The sequence below is a fragment of the Podarcis cretensis genome (genome assembly GCF_951804945.1).
Source record: "Podarcis cretensis genome assembly, chromosome: 17".
Lineage (NCBI taxonomy): Eukaryota > Metazoa > Chordata > Lepidosauria > Squamata > Lacertidae > Podarcis > Podarcis cretensis.
The window spans coordinates 31667636-31692633 of record NC_137187.1 but is presented as its reverse complement, the minus strand read 5'-3'; the positions used below and the strand labels follow the sequence as shown (position 1 = coordinate 31692633).

The 24998-nt window shown below is 44.7% G+C and overlaps 1 protein-coding gene across 3 annotated transcripts in view; it reads right to left on the bottom strand.

Moving 5' to 3' along the window:
- A2ML1 (alpha-2-macroglobulin like 1) overlaps positions 1–24998 on the bottom strand; it is a 59082-nt gene that overhangs the window by 13327 nt on the left and 20757 nt on the right. For 2 of the 3 annotated variants that reach the window (XM_079959137.1, XM_079959136.1), the window contains exons 11-27: positions 24298–24465; positions 21296–21532; positions 20345–20405; positions 18964–19109; positions 16594–16743; positions 15005–15175; positions 14531–14621; positions 14243–14384; positions 11013–11241; positions 9969–10095; positions 6842–6963; positions 5677–5728; positions 4689–4772; positions 3431–3607; positions 2773–2854; positions 2376–2532; positions 850–924 (exon numbers count right to left, since the gene is read on the bottom strand). In XM_079959137.1, the coding sequence (XP_079815263.1) occupies positions 850–924; positions 2376–2532; positions 2773–2854; positions 3431–3607; positions 4689–4772; positions 5677–5728; positions 6842–6963; positions 9969–10095; positions 11013–11241; positions 14243–14384; positions 14531–14621; positions 15005–15175; positions 16594–16743; positions 18964–19109; positions 20345–20405; positions 21296–21532; positions 24298–24465 (2271 nt within the window). The remainder of the gene's footprint in view (positions 1–849; positions 925–2375; positions 2533–2772; positions 2855–3430; positions 3608–4688; positions 4773–5676; positions 5729–6841; positions 6964–9968; positions 10096–11012; positions 11242–14242; positions 14385–14530; positions 14622–15004; positions 15176–16593; positions 16744–18963; positions 19110–20344; positions 20406–21295; positions 21533–24297; positions 24466–24998) is intronic. The other variant, XM_079959138.1, reaches the window with a different exon arrangement.

Sequence of the window (24998 nt, the reverse complement as noted above, 5' to 3'; positions counted from 1 at the left end):
TTAAAATGAGGCTGCATTTTAAATTGCATTTTAACCTATATTTTAAATCGGTTCCCTCCCCCCATTATGTTTTTACTGTAATTTTACTGGTGTTAGCCGCCCTGAGTCCGGCTCTGGCTGGAGAGGGCAGGGTATAAATAAAAATTATTATTATTATTATTATTATTATTATTATTATTATTATTATTAGAGACATCTGGGTGTCATGTGGCAGCTCAGCTTCCATGGCTGGCATCTCCTCCTCCTCCTCCTCCTCTTCCTCACGCCGCGGCCATGGGCTGGGGGCTGATTCCCCCCCATGGCAGGAGGAGGAGGAGGAGGAGGAGGAAGAGGAGGAGGAGGAGGAGAAAGAGCCGACATATTCCTGGCTCGCACAAGCATGCAAAGTCCAGGCATCATGTGTGACAGCATCACATCGAGGCGTCCCACTCAGACAAACATTGAGGGGGCCCAGCCCCTGCTAACAAATATGAGGGGGGGGGAGGAGCAAGCTCAAAGGAGCTCAGCTCCTAGGAGTCGGTGCCCCTGACACTGCCTCATTTGTTTCCCTGCCCTTACAAGCCATGGAACTCATATTCAAGGATGCCGTCAGCTGTGCATGCACAATGGCCGCTTCAAATGCGCCTGTCTCAGCTAAGCCACAACTCGGTTTGAGGGGGAAAGCATCAGACAGGAGTATTTCTCAAGAGGGGGAAAGCATCAGACAGGAGTATTTCTCAAGAATCTACAGGATACATATGGATTGCAGCTAATGTCATGTGCACATGGCTTCAATCGCCAGTGGTGGGAGTACACGGGAGACTGAGCAAATGCTCATGCGCACATGGCCCGAGACTACACAACACTCACCTCAAGTGGCTTTTTGGCCTCCAAGAGCGCACCAATGATATAAGCAGTAAGAGAGATCACATTATTTACACCTCCCTGTGAAGCACATGGCAAAAGAGAGAAAGACGGAACGAGACTGTGAGATAATTTTTGCATGAAGGGCAAAAATGAAACAGCAATTAATACGGATGCTAAGATCTTTCAGGAGTCAGTAGGGACAGAAGTATTTATAGTGCTCAACCTAGTCTAGTACAATATGCTGTCCTTAGGCAAAGGACTGAAGAGAGAGAGAGGCCTGCGGCAAGAAGGAGTGACAACCACACTGCAAGGTTAAATGTTTGCTACAGTGGAAGGGCACCTTGGTAAGTGAAGTCCTGCCCCTCACAGAGACCCTTGGGGTAAGAGGGTCCTTGCTGGAGTGGCGGACAAATTGTTGTACTATACAGTTATTGACTCACACTTGTATGCATTAATGAGTTAACCTCAGCCCAGAGCTCAGGTTGCAAGTGGGTGTGGCTTAGAAGGTGCTCAGTCAGCTTTGCTCCCAACCCCTTCTCAATCCTTTTTTCTTCCTGCTTCTTAGAACAAGCAAGAAGCAATGTGGCCTTGGCTCCCTGCATGTGATCTGAATCTCTGTAAAAGGAGATTTCATAGCCTGCATCTTGCTACCTCAGAGATTACATGATCCTTGGAACCTTTCCCATCTTCATTTTACTGCCAATGGATGGAGACTTGTTTGCTGTAACATCTGGAAACTCTGTGAGTAAACTATTCACTTATTTGCAAAGCTAAGTGTCTGTGATTTATTCTAGCCTAAGTTTTTTGTGTGGGGAACATTAGTTTAAAGGTGGCTGAGGGCAGATACAAATCTAACCAAGTTTCAATGTGCTTGGAGCAATCGTTATTATGCTTAATTCTGCTATGGGAGAGGAATCTCTCTTCTAAACACCTCTCTCTAACAGATATTGCTCCCTATCTAGCCATTTCTGTGGATCCAGTTTATTCTTTTCCCCTATGCAAATTAATAGCGGTATTGCTTCATTAGCTTGCATTAGCTGCCTGCAGGGGTGCACATACATGGGATGTGTTTATTTTTAAAAAATAGATGATATGATACACATGACCTACTGCACTTCTTATTGCAATTTGCAGCAGCATGTACCACAATACAAGGGTGATCTGGCATTGTATTCTACACAGTGTGTGCTGTGAGCAGCAACTGTGATTGTGAAAAAGAATTGTACAGTGGTACCTCAGGTTACATACGCTTCAGGTTACATACGCTTCAGGTTACAGACTCCGCTAACCCAGAAATAGTGCTTCAGGTTAAGAATTTTGCTTCAGGATAAGAACAGAAATCGTGCTCCGCCGGTGTGGCGGCAGCAGGAGACCCCATTAGCTAAAGTGGTGCTTCAGGTTAAGAACAGTTTCAGGTTAAAAACGGACCTCCGGAACGAATTAAGTACTTAAACCAAGGTACCACTATACATTGATGTCTGGCAAATGAAAGCACTTTCATTAATGACTGCAGCCTTCTGAACTCTTACCTTCATTGTTCTGTGGAAGAGTTTCCCCACATTGGCAAAGGAGCCATCGGGCTGCTGGTTACTTGCCAACCACTGCAAAGCAGCCTGGATATCCTCATCGTCTATGAAGGTATATTCCTCAGCTTTGCTGAAAACCTTGATCACAAAAGCTGTCAGCCTTGAGAAGAGATGGAGAAAGCAAATAATGGCTGGATTGTTTTCAAAGGCTACTGATTCAAAGGCTACTGATTGTTTATCCCCATTCACAAAAGTGACCGCCTTCAGCTGCCTCAAATTTTCCTGCCCTCTTATACAAGTTTAATTTACAACTTCCATCATATCTGGCCACTGGACATGCTGGTTAGGGCTGATGGGAGTTGTATGGGGTCACTTCCAGCTCTACAGTTCTATGACTCACCAGGTATTGCCTTGCCCATCACTCTCTCCAAATGCACTATAAGAACCATCCCTGTGTTTGTACTGAAGTTGTCTCTGGTACCCTTGTCGGGGGGAAAGGAAAAGAAATCTGAGGATCGGAGGGTGAAAGACTTTGGACATCTGCACAACACACAACACACACCCAGCCCCACAATTGTTATTTAGGCTCATTGCTGCAAAACTCTGAGCTTGCACCATGAGCTTCCTGTGCAGTGTAACTCTTTCCATGGTTCATTTTACACATCATAAATCAATGCATATTTTACAAAAACTATACCATTCAGTATTCCATTATTGCATCTATCAAAGCTTATTTACACAGGTGAATTTATCTTAATTCTCCCAGCATTTCCAGCTGTATACAGTTATTTCCCTTATATTCAATAAACATTTTCCAGTCTTCTTTAAACGTATGTTATTCTTGTTCTCTTATTTTATATGTTAAATCTGCAAGATGTGCATATTCTTGTCAAGTTGCCACTCTTCTTTGTTTGGGACCTCTCTCGTTTTCCATTTTGGGGCTAACAAAAAAACATGGGCAGCAGTTGTGACATACACAAATAACCTTTTTTTGAACCTGGGAATTTCAGTCTGAATTATCCCTAACAGAAAGGACTCTAGAGAAGCAAATGACAGACCTGACTGCAGGTAGCCCAGCGCTTTTGTCTTCAGCTCCTCATCCATCTGTCCTGTGTTTTCCAAGTACTGCAGCACATAGATGATGGGGGCAAACAACACCATGTTTTGCTCCCCGCAGCCACTGGGCATCTGCACCAGTTTGTCCAAGTTCTGCAGTGCCGTTCCCATGATATCACCTGGCCAGATGTGAATACAAAGTTACCCTCTTTCCGACAGGTTGAACATTGCTCCGCCCCCATCAGTCACATGACACAAAAGACCTATCCCAGAATTTGTTCCAAATGCCCCCTCCTCATCACCAACGGCATGCACCCAATGCAGGGGCCTTTGCTTCCATTGCCACACTATTCATTGACTGACCCTGTACTGTATTCCTGTGTAAAAAGAAGGGCATGGGCATTTTCACTGAAACTTTCACAAACGAAAAGAATCCCCTTTGAAATATACTCAGAGTCGAGAGTGGATTTCATGCTCTTTATTCAGCTCACAGTGGTAAGAAGGAATGGAAGTTCCCCCAGAATGTCTGCTTTATATACATTATTTACACAATGGGCTCCACGTGATTGGCTAATTCCAGGATTCTCCTGTAGGCCAATCAGGTTGCAGATTTACTTCCACCTGGAGCTGGATTGGGTGGCTCCTGTGCACCAATCAGACTGCTGCATTCTGGATCCTATTGTTCTAGGACCAATCAGACTGCTGCATTCTGGATCATATTCAACTCAGTACATAACACCCTACAAGTCTGCAGGAAGGGATGATGATGATGATGATGATGATGATATGTTCCACCATTCACCACCACATTCCTGGGAGTGATGCGGCTGGCCCCGCCCCTGGACGCAGGACACGCGCGCCGCCCCAGGCACTTGATTGGCTTGCTCTGCGGCTGCATGGAAGGCAGCACCTTGTACAGACAAGAGCAGGGCCCTGCCCCCAATGTCGAATCTTGGTTCTTCAGCAGCCCATTTCCTAACTGAATGAAGCCTGTGAACAAGGTTTTCTTGGGCTTACCATACAACTACACGCAACACTTGGCTGTTGAAGAAAGAAGTTCTGATGCCAGAGCCAGGGCTGACAGTGTGTGGCCCTGATCCAGTCTCTACTCAATTATGCCTTGCACATGAGGAATGCATGCACAAGGGCTACAGACTCATTGCACCTCTTCTCATTATCTCCTTATGTCTACCACACTTGTTCATGTATGTATACATCTGCTGAAAACTTAGCGCGCAGGTAAGTTTCTTGATTTCTTACCAAGAACAGACACCTGGGCCCTGGCAGAATCTGGCACGACATCTTCAGGAAGCTCCAAGGAGAATGAATCTGCAGCAGAACCTCCTAACAATGAGATGAATACGCGTTTAGTTTGAGGGTAACAGAAGTGCACACAGAAAGCTCTGCAAGTGAAGCCAAATTTGACCGCTGTGGAATTCCTCACCGCCCCCGGTCCTCATGCCTGCTCTTCCATTGGCAACAGTGGGGCCTTTCCTCTCATTCTGCTTAGCAGGGATAAAGGTAAAGGTAAAGGGACCCCAGACCATTAGGGTCAGTGGTGACCGACTCTGGGGTTGTGGCGCTCATCTCACTTTACTGGCCAAGGGAGCCAGTGTACAGCTTCCGGGTCATGTGGCCAGCATGACTAAACCGCTTCTGGCGAACCAGAGCAGCGCACGGAAATGCTGTTTACCTTCCCACCGGAGTGGTACCTATTGATCTACTTGCACTTTGACGTGCTTTCGAACTGCTAGGTGGGCATGAGCAGGGACAGAGCAACAGGAGCTCACCCCGTTGCGGGGATTTGAACCGCCGACCTTCTGATCGGCAAGCCCTAGGCTCTGTGGTTTAACCCACCGCGCCACCTGCGTCCCTTTAGCAGGGATAGGCAGGAACAATTCAGAGGTGGGGGTAAGCCTGCAGCAGGGCAAAGCTTCTCTCCCACCCCAGGCCATTGTCCTGTTCCAGCTCAGTCCTCGCCCCTGCACCAGCAATTTGGTGTTTTGTTTTGTTTCCTAATCAGGGAAAACCCACTATTTAGTGACAGATCAGAAAAAGTGGTGATACAGGAGAAACCTGAATTGCCAAGTGAGTGCTAAAAAGCAGTTGACCCCCCAACACACACACACACACACACACACACACACACACACGTGGATAAGCCCTAAGTGGTGGTGAATGCAGCTTGCCTTTCATTCCTGAAACCTCTTTTTGGCCCCCAAGTTAAAAGGTGTTAGGTGCTACTGACCTTCAGGACACAACAGAGAGCTATGAGCTTTCTCAGCCAGGATGCCCTCAGGCTGCGAGGGATGGGGAGAGAGAAAAAATCAGTTTTCAAGCCATCAACATATTCACATAGCTTTCAGATTTAAACACCTGCTGTGTTTCATGGGGGGGGGGGTCTCAAAAGGTCCCTCCCTTCACCCCTGTCATTCAGAATCAGCAGAGTAATATGTGCTCCTCTAACAGTGTTAGTCCCAGACACCTTGTGGAAGAAGGTGGAAGAATGTCAGCCAGTAGAAAGCAGCAGTAAAAAGATGATATTCTTTTTGCTAGCAGCTGAGAAGGAAAAGGACAGAAGCTTCTCTGATGCTTCTGCAGCCAAGTTCTGCTTGTGAGCTGATCCCTTGGGGACAATAAAGATATTCACTTCTGAGTGTATACAGTACTTCTCCAGGGAACCCCAGGAAAAGGCTCTTTCCTGAAATTAGGGGCCATTCCAAAAATAATAATCGCTTTCCCCCTTTTACATCTCTTGCTGAACATTCAGAACATGTCTTCCTTCTCACAAGAACAGGTGAGGCACAGGTAGTCATGAATACTAGTCTAGTATATTATATATAGAGAGAGAGAAAGAGAGGGAGACAGTATTATATATACTGAATACTAGTCTTTCCACAGGGCCTGCAAGACAAAGCTGTTCGCCTGGCCTTCGGTTCTGACTCAGTCTGACCTTTATGTTTCCCTCCCCTTATGGTTTTGATGAGGCTGCATTTTACATTGCATTTTAACCTGTATTTTAAATTGTTTTTTTCTTTTTCTTTTCCCTATTATATTTTTACTGTAATTTTACTGTTGTTAGCCACCCTGAGCCTGGCTCTGACCGGGGAGGGCGGGGTATAAATAAAATTTATTATTATTATTATTATTATTATTATTATTATTATTATTATTAGGTCACGTCCCACTTCTCATACTTCAAGTAGCCTCATGTCAGGGGAACCACAGAATCGTAGAATTGGAAGGGACCCTGAGGAACATCTAGTTTAAGCCCTTACAATGCAGGAATATGCAGGGATTGAACTTGCAAACATGGCGTCATCAGCACCATGCTCTAACCAGGTGAGCTATCCATAGAGTCACAGGGAGGGGAATTTGCAGAGGTAGGAAGAAATGCTGTATTATAGACTCACCCGGACAAAGAGAGACTTGATCAAGGTGTCACTTCGGCCCTTTTCTGGCATGGCGGTCTCCTCACCACCGCAGAGTTTCTCACTTTTGAGTGCGGTTGTGGTGACAGTGAAGTTCATCACACCTGACGGCAAATGACAGAAAATGCGTTCATCCCTGCAAAAACATGCTGTTTCAGAAATCAGAAATGGAACAATTTCTATAAGGTCCCCTCCTCCCCGCCTGGTCTCCCTGATAATTCCTAATAAGCCCATCTCATAATTGCTGATAGGTGATAGACTGCTTCAAGAGGCTTCCCTCTGTGGAGTAATTTTATTAATATAAAATATAAAATAAAAAGTGCAGGGCAAAAGTGAAGTGTGGATAAGCCGTCAGATGGCTTTCTCAGAGGCTTCTGGTTGGTACTGTGGAAAGAGAACGTGGGACCTAGATAGGTTTTTGGTCTGATCCAGAGGGCTTTGTCTTACAGTCTGTGATTAATAATAATAATAATAATAATAATAATAATAATAATAATACAGTGGTACCTCGGGTTAAGTACTTAATTTGTTCCGGAGGTCCGTTCTTAACCTGAAACTGTTCTTAACCTGAAGCACCACTTTAGCTAATGGGGCCTCCTGCTGCTGCCGGAGCACGATTTCTGTTCTCATCCTGAAGCAAAGTTCTTAACCTGAAGCACTATTTCTGGGTTAGCGGAGTCTGTAACCTGAAGCGTATGTAACCTGAAGCGTATGTAACCCAAGGTACCACTGTAATACAGTGGAACCTCGGGTTATGTACCGTCCTCCTTTTGAACACTTTGGGTAACAAGCTCTGCTAACCCAGAAGTTGATGCTCCTGGTTGCAAACTTTGCCCTGGGATGCGAGCGGAAGTCGCGTGCCGGTGACGCAGCAGCAGCAGAAGGCCCCATTAGCGAAAGCTCACCTCATGGTTTGAGGTTAAGAACGGACCTCCAGAAGGAATTAAGTTCATAACCGGAGGTACCACTGTAATTTATTATTTATACCCCGCCCACTTGGCTGGGTTTCCCCAGCCACTCTGGGCAGCTTCCAACAAAATATTAAAAATGCATTAAAACATCAGTCATTAAAAACTTCCCTAAACAGGGCTGCCTTCAGATGTCTTCTAAAAGTCAGGCAGTTGTTTATTTCCTTGACATCGGATGGGATGGTGTTCCACAGGGCGGGTGCCACTACTGAGAAGGCCCTCTGCCCGGTTCCCTGTAACCTCACTTCCTGCAGTGAGGGAACTTGGAGCTGGCCGCATTCTGGATTTGTTGTCGTTTCCCGGTCAACACCAGATTACTTGCTACCAGAAAGATATTCCTTCTCATTGGAAGCAGGCTTATTGTGGAAGCAGGGGAAGAATTGTTGTCATTTTTATTTTTATTATGTATTTTGTGGTTTTATATTCTGATTTTATTCTGTGAACCGCCCTGAAACCTTGCGGGTATAGGGCGGTAAATAAATCCAATAAATAACAATAAATAAATAATATCACTATCCACATTGTAGCGCAAAAAGATGGGGGTAATTTCAGATTTCAGTAGACAGAGAGGCAAACAACTCCACTTCTGCTTCACTTTAAAATTAAATGGCAAAAAGAAATACAGAGCATTTTTTAAAAAATCTATAGGTTGTGACTTTTTTAAAAAAATCTATAGGTTGTGACTTTTTTAAAAAAATCTATAAGTTCTGACTTCTTAAAAAAAATCTATAGGTTGTGACTTTTTAAAAATTTGTAGTAATTATATCAATGTTACCAACACACATGAAATAGGCACACATTTCTGAAAAAAATGGGATTTGTTTCCTGTGAAGTGCCTGCCTATTGCATAAGTGGCCCAATGGTTATAACATTAGTCATAGAGGGCCAATCCATCTAGAGTCAGTCATGATTCAGTCCTACTGAAGTCAGTGAAACTCCAAGCTAAAATTCCTTTGGTTTCAGGGAAACAGAAGTTGTGATGACCAACTTCATCTGGAAAAGGGTCTGAGAGAGAGAGGAGTGTGTAAGAGACTTTCCCTCAACCTGTTCTTGGTTATACCATGCCAGGAAAACCCTCTATCAAAAAAAGACTGGGAGAACCAGACCCCTAGGTGGAATCTACACACATATAAAAAACACTGTGAAACTTTTTTTAAAAAAAGTTTTGAAAAATACATTGAATGTAGCATAGCTCACTGTTGCCATTTAGTGTCACCTTTGTATATTGCACTTTACAATACATTTAAAACCTTTTACTTGCAGCTGTATAGCTGAGTCCCAGCTGCTCTACACAACAGGAATCTGGGACTCAGCTACATCGGTCAAAATAAAGCATTTTACATGTGTTATAACAATGTGACACCAGATGGAGCTATGGAGTCCCGTTTTCTGCCAACAGGATTTCCCTGTATGAAGTTCACAATGTGTTTAACTGAATCGCCTCTTTGATGCGTCTAGATTCAGGCCTGGTTGGGCTTGGCCATTACAACCCAGTTGCAAAGTGGTTGTCACCTCACTCTGGTTGTTGAGGGATTTGTCCTGTTTCCCCATTCAGTACTTTTGTTGTGCCACTGGGTGAGAGGCACAGAACATCAACAAATACAGTAGTACCTTGGATCCCGAATGCCTTGGTACTCAGATGTTTTGGCTCCCGAATGCTGCAAACCCAGAAGTGACAGTTCCGATGGAACCCGAACGTCTGACGGGGCTTCCGATCGGCTTCCGATTGGCTGCAGGAGCTTCCGGCAGCTAATCAGAAGCCGCTCTTTGGTTTCCGAAAGTTTTGGAAGTAGAATGGACTTCTGGAACGGATTCCATTCGACTTCCAAGTTATGACTATATCACTGTTAGAATCAAGGAGGAAGTCCCCAATTGCAACAAAGTATTAAGACCCAGAAACCCAGGTGCTATTGCAGCTGAGCTGATTCTTCATTCCCCTCCTCCAGCATCAGATTTTGCCAAGGAGTTCTAGATAAGGGATGTAGGAATTCTGAGTTCCAGAATGTAGCCTAGTGACAGATGCACAGATGGAATGGCTCAGACTTTGGGAGGGATAAAGGAGATGGGGATATTGCTTAAGGTGGAACACTGTTATGGTGCATTCATCTTCTCTCTGCCCATCTCTCCTTAGGCCACCTCACCCAGTTTAGAGGCCTTCACATTCCAGGAGTAAGTCTTCGCTTCACCAGCACATAAGCAACTTGTGTATTCACAGTCCTTGCATGGCTGCACCTGATAATCTTCAGACTTGGACAGGATAACCTGGACCTATGCAACAGTGGGGACAGGAAAGAGGGAAGGAAGTTTTACTCCGGATTCTGCTCATGGATGGATTATAATGGTGCAATTGGAGCAAGTTTACCAGGGCACATGCCTGCAAGAGCCAAGACCCTAAGCAGAATGACTTCAGCTTGTACAATGGGACTTAACACCCTCTTCCCCTCCCCACCTCCGCCCTCCACAAATCACAGGATCAGGAGAATAGGTTTAGGGTGCCCTAAAATGATGTTTGTTATCTCAGTGATTTTGATATTGGGACAGAACACAGGATAGTGAGAGCAGGTTTTATTTTCGTTTTAAAACTCAACAATCAGGAGAAATATTGATTCTGTGCTTTTGTTTACTCTTTAACCCGTGAAAGAAAAGGAATCAAAATTTGATGCCAATAACACAAGCACTAACTCCCTCTTTGCAGTGGTCTTATACCTCATATTTTCAGTCATGTGAGCTACTGTAGGTTAGGTTGAGAGTTCTGGTAGCTGGCTCAAGGAAGCGAGCAAAATTAATGATAAGTGAGTTTAAAATGTGGAATTCTAAATACTCAGAATATTTTTAGAAGTCCACAACAGCTTATGCCATAATATATTTGTGTGTGTGTGTGTATACATTGTATCTATTAGCATTTTTATAATTTGTTCGTTCATTCGTTAGCTTTTTGGTTTAGATGAAAATGATACATGTATCTAGTTTTTCTTTGTTAATTTTTTTTTATAAATCCCCCCAAAGCTAACAAAATTGGAAAATTATATTTCTGGGCTACTGTAAACTCTTGCACATCCCTTGCCCTCACTCCTTTCACTGAGGCACCTGGTTAACTCTCTGACTTAAAAGAGGTGATACACCTGCTCTACTTAACAAGGAATTGAATTCTTAGAGCATGGGGAATTAGTGAAGATCTTCCTTACCCACATGCAGTGTTTCAAATAGTTGAAGACGGTGGCAATCATTGGAAACGACTCCCCACGAACCACAGAATAGGGCAGGGTGACGTCCACGAAGAAAGGCTTAAAGATTGTCAGCCTTGCCGGCGGGGAAATACCGAACCCATTGCTTTGGGAGGTGCAGAACATGCTGACTTTCCATTCAGTGATGGTGTCCGGAACTGTGAGTGCCACTGACTTCTCACCTGAAGGACTACAAAGAATGTGGGAAGTGAGAGCAGGAGATAGCAGTTTGCCTTGCAAAAGGGAGGTTCCCCCCTCCCCCCCGCCCAGCAGAGATCATGCATTTCAAAAGTGCATGCCCAAGTTTGGTTAATACCGTATTGGCCCGAATATAAGCTGCACCTTTAAAATTGGAGGTGGGGGGAAGAAAAAGAAAAAACACCCCAATATAAGTAGCTCCATTCCTCGCTGCTCCTGGCTGCATACTGGGGGGGGGGAGCCACGCTGCGTTGCCCGTGGCCTTTCCCCTTCCTCGCTTTCTCTCTCTCACTTCCCAGTCTTGGGGAAGAGGATGGGGGACTATGCGTGGGGCGCCGCCATTTTGCTGCGCTCCTGGCACTGTTTGCCCTGTGCTCCTGGCTGCATACCATAAGGTCACAAATATAAGCCATACTTTAACTTTTCAAGGTTGGAATTTGGGGGGAAAGTGAGGCTTATATTCCGGCCAATACGGTATGTATTTATCTGTTTGTTTGCTTGCTTTTTACTGTTGATATGTTTGGGGAATAGTGTAAGACATGTCAACTTATTTGCAATATTGTTTGCATAATTGAAACAAACGAAAACATGATTGTCCATAGGAAAAACTGAAATTGCTTCTTCCATGCTGAGGCCTCCTTATTTCACCACTCTGGGGGGTTGAAGAAAAGCAGCTGGGCACATGGTCAAAGTCCATGTAATTTGGCCCTTAGATGAACACAACCAGAGATTGCAAAGGACATTTTGATGCTTGAGGCAAATAATGGCACCTGTCATTCAGGAAGGTCAAATATAATGATAAATTGAATCAATGACAATGCACTTCCTTTTTGGGTTATCCCAAAACCTGCCACCTTGTAATGTACCACCTCCTTTTACCTGGTAGGGCTGGCCTTGACAAATTATGGGTAACCTCACAGGTGGGAGGTGGACACTGATATGGTGGCAACCCCTGCCCACCCCAGGTATGCCTATCTGGAAGTACCAGCTGTATTGACTTTTTGGTTCCAGGCAAATACGTTTTTCTTTGCACTGAATGTTAAGTTGTCCATTTATCAGCTTCCGTCTTACTGAAGGGCAGTCTAAAATCGTTGCCAAACTTGATGTGTTTGCATGAATGGCTTTTGTAGCAAGGTCAGGAACCTGGCGTGGGAGGACAGGGTGGGTGGGAGTGGATGATTTAACCCTTTACCCCTCCCTCTCCAGCTATTTGAATGAAGTGTTCCCATTCGGAACAAGTGAATGGAAATAGCAGGGGCAGAGAGGCTGGTCTGGATCCTGGGCTGCAGCAGAACCCCAATCTGGATCAAGCCCCTTGCAAAAGTTCCCTTAGCTGCATTTGGTAATAGGAGAAGGGAAGGGTAAAACCTCCCCATGCATTGCAGTCCCAATAAAAACCGAGTCCCTCCATGCTTTCTATTAAATAAACAAGCAAACCAAAAACCTCAAATGTGGTTGGCAGCTGCACATTTAGGGCCTTAGTATTTTCTGGAGTTAGGACAAGTTGCAAGAAGGATGAGTGTCACCTTCATATTTTCTCCTTCCTTCCTGATATATACCATGAGCAGTGCTTTTTTTCTGGGGAGACGCAGGGGTACGCATACCCCTAAACATTCTGCGCATCTTTGTGCTTTTGTCCATTTACTGTATTTATTTTCCCTGATTTGAACTAGAAAATGGTGATTTTCTTGAGTCAAAATGAGAGTACCCCTAAACATTTTTTTAGAAAGAAAAGCACTGACCATGAGCATGCACCATGGAATAGAAATGTGAGTAGAAATTCCAGTATTGCGTGATATATTTGGCTGCCGTTAGTGTTGCCGTATTTATTTCACTTAAAACTGGGAGAAATGTACCATATTTTTCGTTCTGTAAGACACACTTTTCCCCTCCTAAAAAGTAAGGGGAAATGTGTGTGCGCATATGGAGCGAATGCTGGCTGCGCAGCTATCCCAGAAGCCAGAACAGCAAGAGGGATCGGTGCACACCGATCCCTCTTGCTCTTCTGGCTTCAGGGATAGCCACGCAAAGCCTCTTGAGCACAGCGGGAGCGCTCCTGCCCCTTCCCTCAAGAGGCTTTGCGTTGCTTTCTTGTTTCTTGTTTTCCTCCTCTAAAATCTAGGTGTGTCTTATAGTTGGGTGTGTCTTATAGAGCGAAAAATATGGTAATTTAAACACAAGATCTGGAAGAAGCCCATCTCAGGAACATGGGCATAGCCAGGATTTTTGTCTTTGGGGGGGGGGCAGAACCTCAGTTTGCTATGTATTTTTATTGATTTTAATTGATTGGGGGGTGGAGCTTGTTGGGATACTGCCGGGGAGACAGGGGCATCAGGCGGGCCCCTAGCTGGCTCCAGCCACTGGCCAGCAGCCGGTCTCCCTTGGAACAGCATCAATCAGTGACATGAGCCTCAGATATGTTTAGAGACCCGTGCACGCTCTATTAGCAGAGTGTGTAAATCTTCTCACAGCAGAAGAGGCGGACAGAGAAATGTGTAAGCGTAATGTACAGTGGTACCTCAGGTTAAGTACTTAATTCGTTCCAGAGGTCTATTCTTAACCTGAAACTGTTCTTAACCTGACGCACTACTTTAACTAATGGGGCCTCCAGCTGCCACCGAGCCGCCGGAGCACGATTTCTGTTCTCATCCTGAAGCAAAGTTCTTAACCTGAAGTACTATTTCTGGGTTAGCGGAGTCTGTAACCTGAAGCGTATGTAACGCGAGGTACCACTGTACAGCATTTTATTCTGCATAGTTCAGGAACAGAGGAAAACATGTCTGCTTCCCTTTGTCTCCAGCAAATCAGCAGTAACACAAAAGCTATATACAAACGGAAGTTCCCAGCAAGATCTGTGCTGGAAGTAAACAGGCATGTGACACACAACCGTCATGCCTGTACCCTTTTAAGGTGGAACGGAACTATATCCTAACAGAGCTGCCCCTTCCTGGCCCCCAGGCTACGCCCATGCTCAGGAATTAATCAAAACTTACTCAACATTATACAGCTTCCAGATCCAGGTCTCAGGGAAGTTCTGACGGACTTGAGCATCGACGTCTGCGTCCGACGACCAAGGACGGGATTCAGATGCGAGGGCCGGTCTACTCCCCGACTGCAAACCTCCTCCAAGCAACCCTGCTCCAACAAAACAGAAATGCTTAGACTTCTGCCTTGAAAGAGTGGGGCAAAAGATGTGTGTGGCTAAGCCCTCTGTCAAACCACCTTCAACATGGTAAGCACAGATACATACACCAATAATCTGGAATTGGAAACCTCCTTACTTGAAGCGACCATGCCATAGGGAGAGTAGTGGTGCCTGCATGTTGCTGGCTTCTTAATTTTGTTGTTTGACAAGACTTTCAGCCCCATAACCTGTCAGTGGTGAGAGAGACCAAGGAAAGGAATCACATTAGTTGTGCAGGACAATGGTGCCAGCTTTTTTTATACCTTCTTCCATCTATCCACACAGCACGCATGTCTTCCTTTCCTCCCTCCTTCTCCCATTCTCTAGGGTCAGAGTCACACACGATTTCTTAAAGGGATATGAAATGAAAAATGGGTTGTTTCCAAAAGGGAATTTGCTGGGCAACCTCAACAGCTGGCGAGTGCCATTTTCCCACAGGTTCATCATCAAAATGCCAGCCTGGTTTTTCTTAAATTTAATCTGGATCTGGGAATCCCTGAATGCTGTTCAGTGCCTCTTCTACACTAACTCCCCTATTCCAGTCGAATACTGCATAATAAAGGGCACTTACTTTGAGGAAACTGAAGAAGTCTACCCCACCATCATCAAACCAGGGTCTCCAGCTGTAGCGCTTGCTTCGTGCCAGGGGCATAGGGTCGCTGATTGGTCCTGGTCCATCGCAGTGATCGTACTCGGTGACTTGATAAGGATACCCTCCTAGGAAGTAGAACCTGTCATACACCTGCAAAGGAACACATGGCGTGTCAAGCAAAAGGATGTGAATTAAGTTGCTGAGGGTAGATGTGAAAGGATCTATATCTGACGATTCTAAACCATCAGAGAATAAATCACAAGTTCTCATATATTTCCCAAAACATACAACTGAATAACCAAATTCAATTTCCAAAGTTACACCACATAGATCTGGAGATGAGAAAGGAGAAGGAGTAGATCTCCAAACTCCTAGCAGCAGTAATGATGAAGGGGTCAAAGGACAACCTGCTGGGGAAATGCCAAACTCTGAATATGATGAGGATACTGATGCAGTTTCAAAACTGGATACCAGGCGCTGTCAGGGACTGGGCAGAGGAGGAATGGTGGAGACCACCTCCCCATCTTGACCCTTCCAGGGAGGAGGAAGAGGAAGAACATATAGATTTACAATAGTGGTTTGCAGGAGGTCACAACTCAGAGGCAGATGAGGGGGAAAGTTGGGAAATCATGGGGTTGGAGGAGGAGGCAGAACTGGAGCGGCTGCTGGCTGACACGTTGTCACTAGAAAGCATTCTAGACCCTCCAACCCCCAGAACCCGGCGAGCCTTAAAAGTAGGAGAGCAAAGAGCTCAAAGACAGAGGACATGTAGCAGCACCTGTAGAAGTGACGAATGAGGAAGTGGGAGATATGAGGGGTGGAGATTCACTTGGGAAAAGGCCATTCTGCAAGAGGCTGGGTTCTATAGCCTCTCTCTGTAAAGACTGAAATAAAAAAGGATGGTAAGAAACTTTTCCTTGTCTTTATACTTTCCTGGGCCAGCCAGCCGGGAGCCGCTGACAGCATCCCAACAGGCACTAGTAACGGCATTCCACTAGTAAGATTGCCCTACACTGCAAGGACAGTGCATCCTCGTGAATCCTCTGATTGCAAAGAAATTCAGCAAATGCTCATTTATGGAGAAAGGCTGCCCAAGAAGAAATTGATGCACTACATCAAAATAATACACGGACACTTATTTTCCGGCCATCTACAGGGGGGAAAGCAAGTGGGTGCAAGTGGTGTTTTTTTTTCAAATTAAGCAAGAGAATGCACTAGCAAGTGATATGTTATTGCCCAGAAAAGGACTTTGGGGATAAAGACTGCCATTGCTAGGAAAATGCTCCTGGAAAACTTGAGAAAATTTCTCAAGAACGCTTTTCTCTGTGCTCCTCTCATATGAACCTGATGCACAAATGGCCAGGAACTGGGGTGGAAAATTCAGCAGCTGTTATCTTAAGGAGTTTATTCTCTCCTCCTGTGAACAGTTCACCCTTTTATTGTGAATGACAATTATGTGTGTGTGTGTGTGTGTGTGTGTGTGTGTGTAATGGGAGTACATGTACAGTGCATAAGTGCCCAACCCTGCCCATCACATCTCAGTTTCATTCATTCTCTCTCTGCCTTACGGTTGTGTTGGTGAAGTCTCTGTCATTCCTGAGGAGCAAGACACTTTGGTCCACAGCCCGAATGGCACACAGTGACCCAGGGGTTGCCTTCAGTTCAAGTTCGATGCTTGTTCCGGGAAGCTCCTGCTGCTGTGATAACCCCAGGCTGACCTGCAGATGTGAATGCTGAGAATCAGAAGTGCCAAAACAAAGCAGGGGGCATAAAACCATAGACAAGTATTTACCAAGCAGACAATCCTATTTTAGAATGGGCAACCCAGAAAACATCTGTCTGACTCAGTTGTGGCACTGGTGCATGAAACTTTCTCTAACCTTTAAACGTTGTGTTAAATATATGTATTTAATCTGTATATTATTTTCATTGTATGAGAGTTTAATTTCTTTTTCACAATTATCCTGTATATAATAATAATAATAATAATAATAATAATAATAATAATAATAATCTTTATTGTCATTGCCCCCTCTCGGGGACAACGAAAATTACTTGGCTGCTCCATCCACCCAGGTAGGGCACTCCGCACAAAATCAGAACAACTATAAAAACACTAATTAAAACAGTATCTTTTTAGCTCTGTGTGTTTTATCTGTGTTGTTTTAATTTGTGTAAGCCACCGAGAGTTCCAGTCTGGAAAAAAAGGCATATATAAATAAAGAAGAAGAAGATATAACATTTACTAACAGATTAAGACTGGATAGACTATTTTTACTGTTTACTCACATGAGAAAATGCACCTCAGGGAAAGTGCACCTCACATGAGATCTCCCTGCCCCCAATAAGCTCCCTTTAATATCTCTTAATTTTCTACAGTGCTACTATAGGTTTGCCATATTCCCAAAAGTGAAAATCTGGACAAAATTTTTGAGCTTTTTTGGGGGAACATCTCTCCCCCCCTCATTAAGTTTTTAGGCTTTTTTAATTTTTAAAGCTTTTTTATTTTTAATCACCCTACTTGCCATTCGTCCAAGATATCCCACACATTTTGCCAATTTGGCAAAAATCCACCCGGACGCCATTTTCAGAACCTGATTCCCAGATGCGTCTGGGAAAATCCAGATGTATGGCAGCCCCAGCTACTTCCTTCCTCGCTTGTGTGTGTGTGTATTAGTCCCAAATCATATTTCTCCCAATCATGATGGTAGCTCCTAACACCATTCATTGCTCTTCCACTGTATGAGACATGGGGAATTGTAACTGACTTTCCACACAGCTGGGGGTATCATACTTTGTGAGTCTGCACATCCTGCTATGTTCTGTCCACACCAGTGGATGTGACACGCATGTGTGGGTGGGAGAGGGGAGGATATAAATCATCTGACCTGAGCACCACTTTTTAAAAACCTTACCCTTCCCTGCCTTAAAAAAAAATTAAAATCAAGTTTCCATGTGCTTCAAGGCAGTGGTGTACTTGCAAAGGGGTACCTCGGATCTCCCCCCCCCCAATTTTCTGGGTACATGATTGATGCATGAGAGCCACTTTCCTGTGGCGATCACACAGGGTCCCCGGACGTTTCACTGTCTATTGATCCCTGTGGCACCACTTGATTTCTCGTTACCACCACCCAGGCCCTACCTGGTACAATACTGAGTCTAGTCAGGGTTAAATTGGAACATAAACTTCTGTTTATTTATTGCAATTTAACAAGCATGTGGTTTCATAAACGGTATCAGTCAATTACTTTCATGGGGTGCCTATCCAGACCTATAGCTTCCGCTACCTGCTCTCACTCACTAAACCACCTCTCAGATATTTACTTGTCTTCCTAGCCCCTAGATGTTCCTGACTCATCTTATTTCGCTACACTAACTCAACCTCCCCACAGACTCTATCCCAATTCACTCCCACTCCAACCAACCACCCAACTCCCACCCAACTCCCCACTTCGCCCCTCCTAGAGCTGGTTTTATAGTCCCTCTGACTCCACCCCCGGGTTCTGATTGGGTAACCTGTTTAACTATTTCACCTCCAGCACTCTCATATGTTAACATCACACCCATGTATTCTTGTTATTTCCCCCCAGTCATGTCTGATGGCATTCAGTTCTGCTGCTTGCCATCCACACCAGTAAGTGGGTCTTGATGGAATGTACCTGGGCTGTGGCATTTGTCCCTTACCAGAAAGGAAAGCAGGAAATTGTAATGTCATAGGACACTCAGATCAGCTCTGCTATCAAAGAAGGGATTAAAAAACAGAGCTACCTTTTGTTTTTCATTAAAATAATAATAATCCAGAGGTCTTGCACAAGAGTGCAAAAGTGATAAAGAGGTTTTGTGCAAGACCTCAATATCAAAGGGGCGGGGTGGGTGGGAGTCAGATGGATGGGCTGGGATTACAGCCTCTCAGATAATCTCTCATGTTTACGGCTCACCTGGTTTTTGAAGCACATGGACACTTCAAAGCTGACTTTGTCTGCAATGGCGCCTCCATCGTGGAAGAGAGAATAAACGACCAAAGATGGTTGTGGTGCAAAGTCGGAGGTGAAGGGCAATGAAATGGAGAAGGATCCTTGCAGACCTGAAAGAGGGGAGGAAGGTTTCAGAGTGGAGGATTCAGTCATCAATATGACTCCTTAAAGGTAAAGGTAAAGGTACCCCTGCCCGTACGGGCCAGTCTTGACAGACTCTGGGGTTGTGCGCCCATCTCACTTAAGAGGCCAGGGGCCAGCGCTGTCCGGAGACACTTCCGGGTCACGTGGCCAGCGTGACATCGCTGCTCTGGCGAGCCAGAGCCGCACACGGAAACGCCGTTTACCTTCCCGCTGGTAAGCGGTCCCTATTTATCTACTTGCACCCGGAGGTGCTTTCGAACTGCTAGGTTGGCAGGCGCTGGGACCGAGCAGCGGGAGCGCACCCCGCCGCAGGGATTCGAACCGCCGACCTTTCGATAGGCAAGTCCTAGGCGCTGAGGCTTTAACCCACAGCGCCACACCAAACCCCAGACTTTCAATCACTCTTTATTCTCTCCCTTCTCCTTCACAAGCCATCTCCTTTAACCTGCCCCCCCCCACTCTAAGTCTAATATAAAATATAAGTGTCTCCCCACTTACATTCCCAGGTATTGTCCATATAATAGTCTAGTGGGAACACCATCTAAAAAGCCAAACTCTGCCAAAAAGTCACAGAAATCCACCAAACACCACCACAAACACTCCCTTCAAACTTCCCCTCTCTCTCTTTAAAATTTTATTTAGTTTAATAAAATAAAATAAATTTATTTAACATAAAAAGAGAATTCTGAAGAGTCTCCTGAACTTCCCTCCACCCCTTTGTGGATCCTTATATTAACATTTTCCTCCTGCATCTTGTCTATTTATCCAAATTTTTAAAATCTCCATTATACCTGAAATTCAACATTAAACTACAAGTGTTATTGCAATCCTACAAATAATAATTTTAATTGTTTACAGTGGTTTTTAAGGTAAATTATATATTTCCCCCATTCCTTATTAAAATTTTGGTCTTCCAAACCTCCTTTCTGAAACTCCAACTCTCCACAGGCTTCAAAGGTTGCTGCAAAGACTAGTGGAATTGCAGATACAAAGGTTCCTGGGATTGCTAGCCATTTCCCCTACCTTTTTCACACAGTTTTTGAAGTTTTCCCATTATTTTCAGGCCATTCCCCCCCCCCCACTTAGCTCCTTTTTGCAGTTTAAATTGATTGATTTAACTATTTCCCAGTGCCACGTGTATACCCAGTTGTGAGCAAGTCAAACATGCAGACATGGGGAGGGATTTGACAGATAGACTTACGTCCCCCATCGCCACCCACATTCTTTTGTCCATGCATAAGGATTTTCCCCTTTCCTGTCACCTGGAGAAGGAAGAGGCATATACAGAATGAAAACATCCAGAAAGGGACACTCTTAAGAGACATATTTCTCAGGCGGCAGATGTTTTGATGCCATAGACATTAGGGCACTAGTGTGGAAGCAATAGAGGAAAGGACCTAAACGGCCTCGGCCCAGTAGACCTGAAGGAGCGTCTCCACCCCCATCGTTCAGCCTGGGCACAGAGGTCCAGCTCTGAGGGCCTTCTGGTGGTTCCCTCCCTGCGAGAAGCGAGGTTACAGGGAACCAGGCAGAGGGCCTTCTTGGTGGTGGCACCCGCCCTATGGAACACCCTCCCATCAGATGTCAAGGAAATAAACAACTATCTGACTTTTAGAAAACATCTGTAGGCAGCCCTGTTTAGGGGAGCTTTTAATGTTTGGTGCTTTATCGGTTTTTTTAATATTCTGTTGAGAGCCACCCAGAGTGGCTGGGGAAACCCATCAGATGGGCATGGAATGAATGAATGAATGAAAGAAAGAAAAGAAGAAGAAGAAGAAGAAGAAGAAGAAGAAGAAGAAGAAGAAGAAGAAGAAGAAAACATTTAGTAAACCTCTGAAGGCAGCCCTGTATAGGGAAACTTTTTAAGGTTTAATGTTTCACTATGTTTTTATATATTCTGGAAGCCCCCCCCCCCCCCGAGTGGCTGGGGCAACCCAGTCAGATGGGCAGGGTTCAAATTATTATTATTATTATTATTATTATTATTATTATTATTATTATTATTACTACACTTCTGGAAAACACTCCAAGAACTGAACCAGGAAGGGTGAAAACTGAAGTCCTGTCCTCTCTCTTTGGCCAGCTAGTTTTGGGTTGTGGCTTTTTTGTCTTGCCAACCCTGGCACCTTCTGTCCTCAGCCAGGATGCTCACATAATAAGAGAAGGTGATTCCTTTCGCTTTGCCTTCTTCGCCTAGATCACTATCCTTAATGCTGTAATCCACTTGAATCTCCTGCTCCTGATTGCAAGGCAGCACTCCTGGCACCCGCCGGACTTTCACAGAGCTCTTTGCCGTGGTGTAGTAAGGCTGTAGATAGAGGAAAGCGTTCTGGTGGTACTGATTTATTTTCCCCAGTTCATACACTGGATCCTCCAGATGGAGTCTTCCCTGGGAAAGAGATAAAGTTGCAGCCTTTAGTCAAACAACCAGTTAAAGTGACTGATCAAAAAAACTTTGACTACCAACAAAAAAACTCCCTAAGAAATCAGGAGACATGTGGAATCTTTAATTTTCATCTTAAAAATATTAAAAGTCTTAAAAGAGGCATTACCCTTCGCTCTCATAATGATGGAATGCTTCTTCTCAAACTATACATAACATTGATGGCATGAATATTATTATTATTATTATTATTATTATTATTATTATTATTATTATTATTATCAATAATATATTTATACCCCGCCCTCCCCAGCCAAGACCGGGCTCAGGGTGGCTAACAGCAGGTATAAAAACAATTGATTAAAATACAACTTAAAAACAAGATTAAACTACAACATTGAAATACAGCCTCATTTCAGTAGAAACTCAAATCAAAAACAATCACATTGTGTGTGAAAAAAATAAATTCTAGGTTTTCCTCCCCTATTATTATCAGGAGCACAGCACATGGGGAGGGGAGATTTAAGTGCTTCCCTCCCCATCCATGATCTCTGAATCCCCACCCCACCCCACACATTGGTGCCAATTGAAGAGCCCCAAATGATAATTGTGCTGGGGGGTTGAATGGGGAGGGAAGGTTTAAACCACCCCTCTCCATATGCTGCGATTGTGACAACAATCTGAGGTAAGGGTGGTGTTGCTGGTCTTTAGTTTACCAAAAATAAAAATAAAAAAAAATCACAACTTTATTGCTAACCATTTGGCATGTGAAGTTAAGACCTAAGATTAGGAGTGTATGTTGCAGCAAGCAGCACCTAAAGCCAAATTCAGTATGCATTTCTTTCTTCAAAATTATTTTTCTATTCATATGTAAATGTATACAGGGTTATTGATTGATTCAGGTGACAGCTGTAATTAGATGCTTGCGTCCACTGCTATTTTTCTAGAGAAAGGTTCTATTCTATTCATATGTAAATGTATACAGGGTTATTTAATTGATTGATTGATTGATTCAGGCGACAGCTGTAATTAGATGCTTGCGTCCACTGCTATTTTTCTAGAGAAAGAGGTGCCAGAACTCACTATGAACACCTCCCTCATTCTCTTTGAATGGGGAGCCCACCTGAGAGGGGCTGGAACTGAGTTCCTATGCGTTCAGGCTGAAAAAAAGCCCTTCTTGTGTCTATTAAATTAGCAGCTGTCTTGACTCAAGATATGTCTGATGCAACACTACCATCTGCTGGGAAGTGGGGAGAAGCAGAACTGATCCTGTATGAAAGATGATACAGCCACTATCACACTTCAGGCCTAGAACATCTCTGTCCCAAAATGGCTTTGTATTGTATTGACCCATGTTGCACAGAGTGCTCCTTCACAGTATGTCTCCCATCTGCTTCTTCTTCCATAAAGCACCACAAGAGTGGCTTACAGGAAATTTAAGCCTCATGTATAAAGACGATCGAAGGGACGCGGGTGGCGCTGTGGGTAAAACCTCAGTGCCTAGGACTTGCCGACCGCATGGTCGGCGGTTCGAATCCCCGCAGCGGGGTTAGCTCCTGTCTTTCAGTCCCAGCTCCTGCCCACCTAGCAGTTCGAAAGCACCCCTAAGCGCAAGTAGATAAATAGGTACCGCTTTATAGCGGGAAGGTAAATGGCGTTTCCGTGTGCTGCGCTGGTGCTGGCTCGCCAGAGCAGCTTCATCACGCTGGCCACGTGACCCGGAAGTGTCTCCGGACAGCGCTGGCCCCCAGCCTCTTAAGTGAGATGGGCGCGCAACCCTAGAGTCAGACACGACTGGCCCATACGGGCAGGGGTACCTTTTATAAAGACGATCAGCTCCTGTTCCTAGCTTCTCCTCCTTTCCCACCCAGTTCTTAGCAATTCCCTTCCTGCATCTGATCCCCTGCTATGATATCCAGAGTGGACTCTGCTCCACCTGCCATGCTTGTCTCATGTTTGGCTGCTGAGGACTTGTGCCTTATTCTGCTTCCTTAAAGGTAAAGGTAAAGGGACCCCTGACCATTAGGTCCAGTCGCGGACGACTCTGGGGTTGCGGTGCTCATCTCGCTTTACTGGCCGAGGGAGCCAGCGTACAGCTTCTGGGTCATGTGGCCAGCATGACAAAGCTGCTTCTGGCAAATGAGAGCAGCGCACGCTGGAGCGGTACCTATTTATCTACTTGCACTTTGACGTGCTTTCGAACTGCTAGGTTGGCAGGAGCAAGGACCAAGCAATGGGAGCTCACCCCGTCACGGGGATTCGAACCGCCGACCTTCTGATCAGCAGGTGGATTATATGGCCAACAGATGGATCACGATCTAAAAAATGCTCAGCAACTTTGGTCAATCCAGTGGGTAGATCACCACCAGTTTTTTTTTTATAGTGGGATTAGATCGCAGTCTCTTGGAAGTTGGACAAGCCTTGTTTATAGAATGTTAATGAAAGTTTGATATCATTGCTTATTCTGTATTTTAAACCATACACATTCTGATTTGGGGGAGGGGTGGTCTATAGCAGAAAAGTGGCATAAAAATATTTTTTGCCACCCTAAACTGCATTGCATTAATTATCCTCCAGATGTACTTTGTTCTCTCATTTTACGATAAGTGTTGTAGTCTAGGAGCTAGAGCAAAATCCAAGCATGGCTTTTCCATTCAAGATTTCTCATGGAAACAAGGAAGCCTGAGAGAATGTTTTTGAAGTCTGGTTCTGAAACCATGCCTTTGCCTCTTGCTATGTGGTGTACAGAGAATGCAGAGCAGTATCCTCACCTCCAGAGAGACCCCTTTTCCATTCCACGCGTCTGTGTCTAAAGAAAACTCAGCTATGCCATTGCTGTCAGTAGTAAGCAGCATGTTGCTCTGGTTGTTATTGAAATTAATTACTAAGAACACATCATGGTTCTTCATGATGGAGCCGTCTCTTTGCAAGGCTTTGAGCTGTGAGGAGAAAGAGGAAGAGAGTTGAGATTTACTTACATCACTGAAATTATCCACAGTTGCTTCTCAGCTGCCTCATGACATCCGTCATAGTCTTCAAGAAACATTTAGAAAACAAGTCGTCTTTTAGAGGGTTTAGGTGATAGATCAGATGCAAAAGAAAGAGGACTTTCAGAGCAAAGAGAATCTTCCCAAAATGGGGGAGAAGATGGGTTTTCTCTCCAATATATAAAATTGTAATGATGTTGTCACACTGCAGTTTGCTTGGCCACAGACAGGTGTTTTTGCAAAGTCTAGTGTGGTGAGCTGCTGAGCTGCTAGGAGGGTGGGTGGCACAGGTGTGGCAAGAAGAGATGAGAGATGGAGATGGAGATGCAGACCCAGGTAAGATGAAGAGGAGGGAACTGGAGGTTGGAGACGCAGGCAGGGACGTGACCCAGGACCACAGTCCAGGCAAGCTGAAGAAGTATGGCAAGTTCTGAGGCAGGTGAGATGTAAAGGGAGAGGTGTGAGAGGTTGGCAAGGTATAAAAG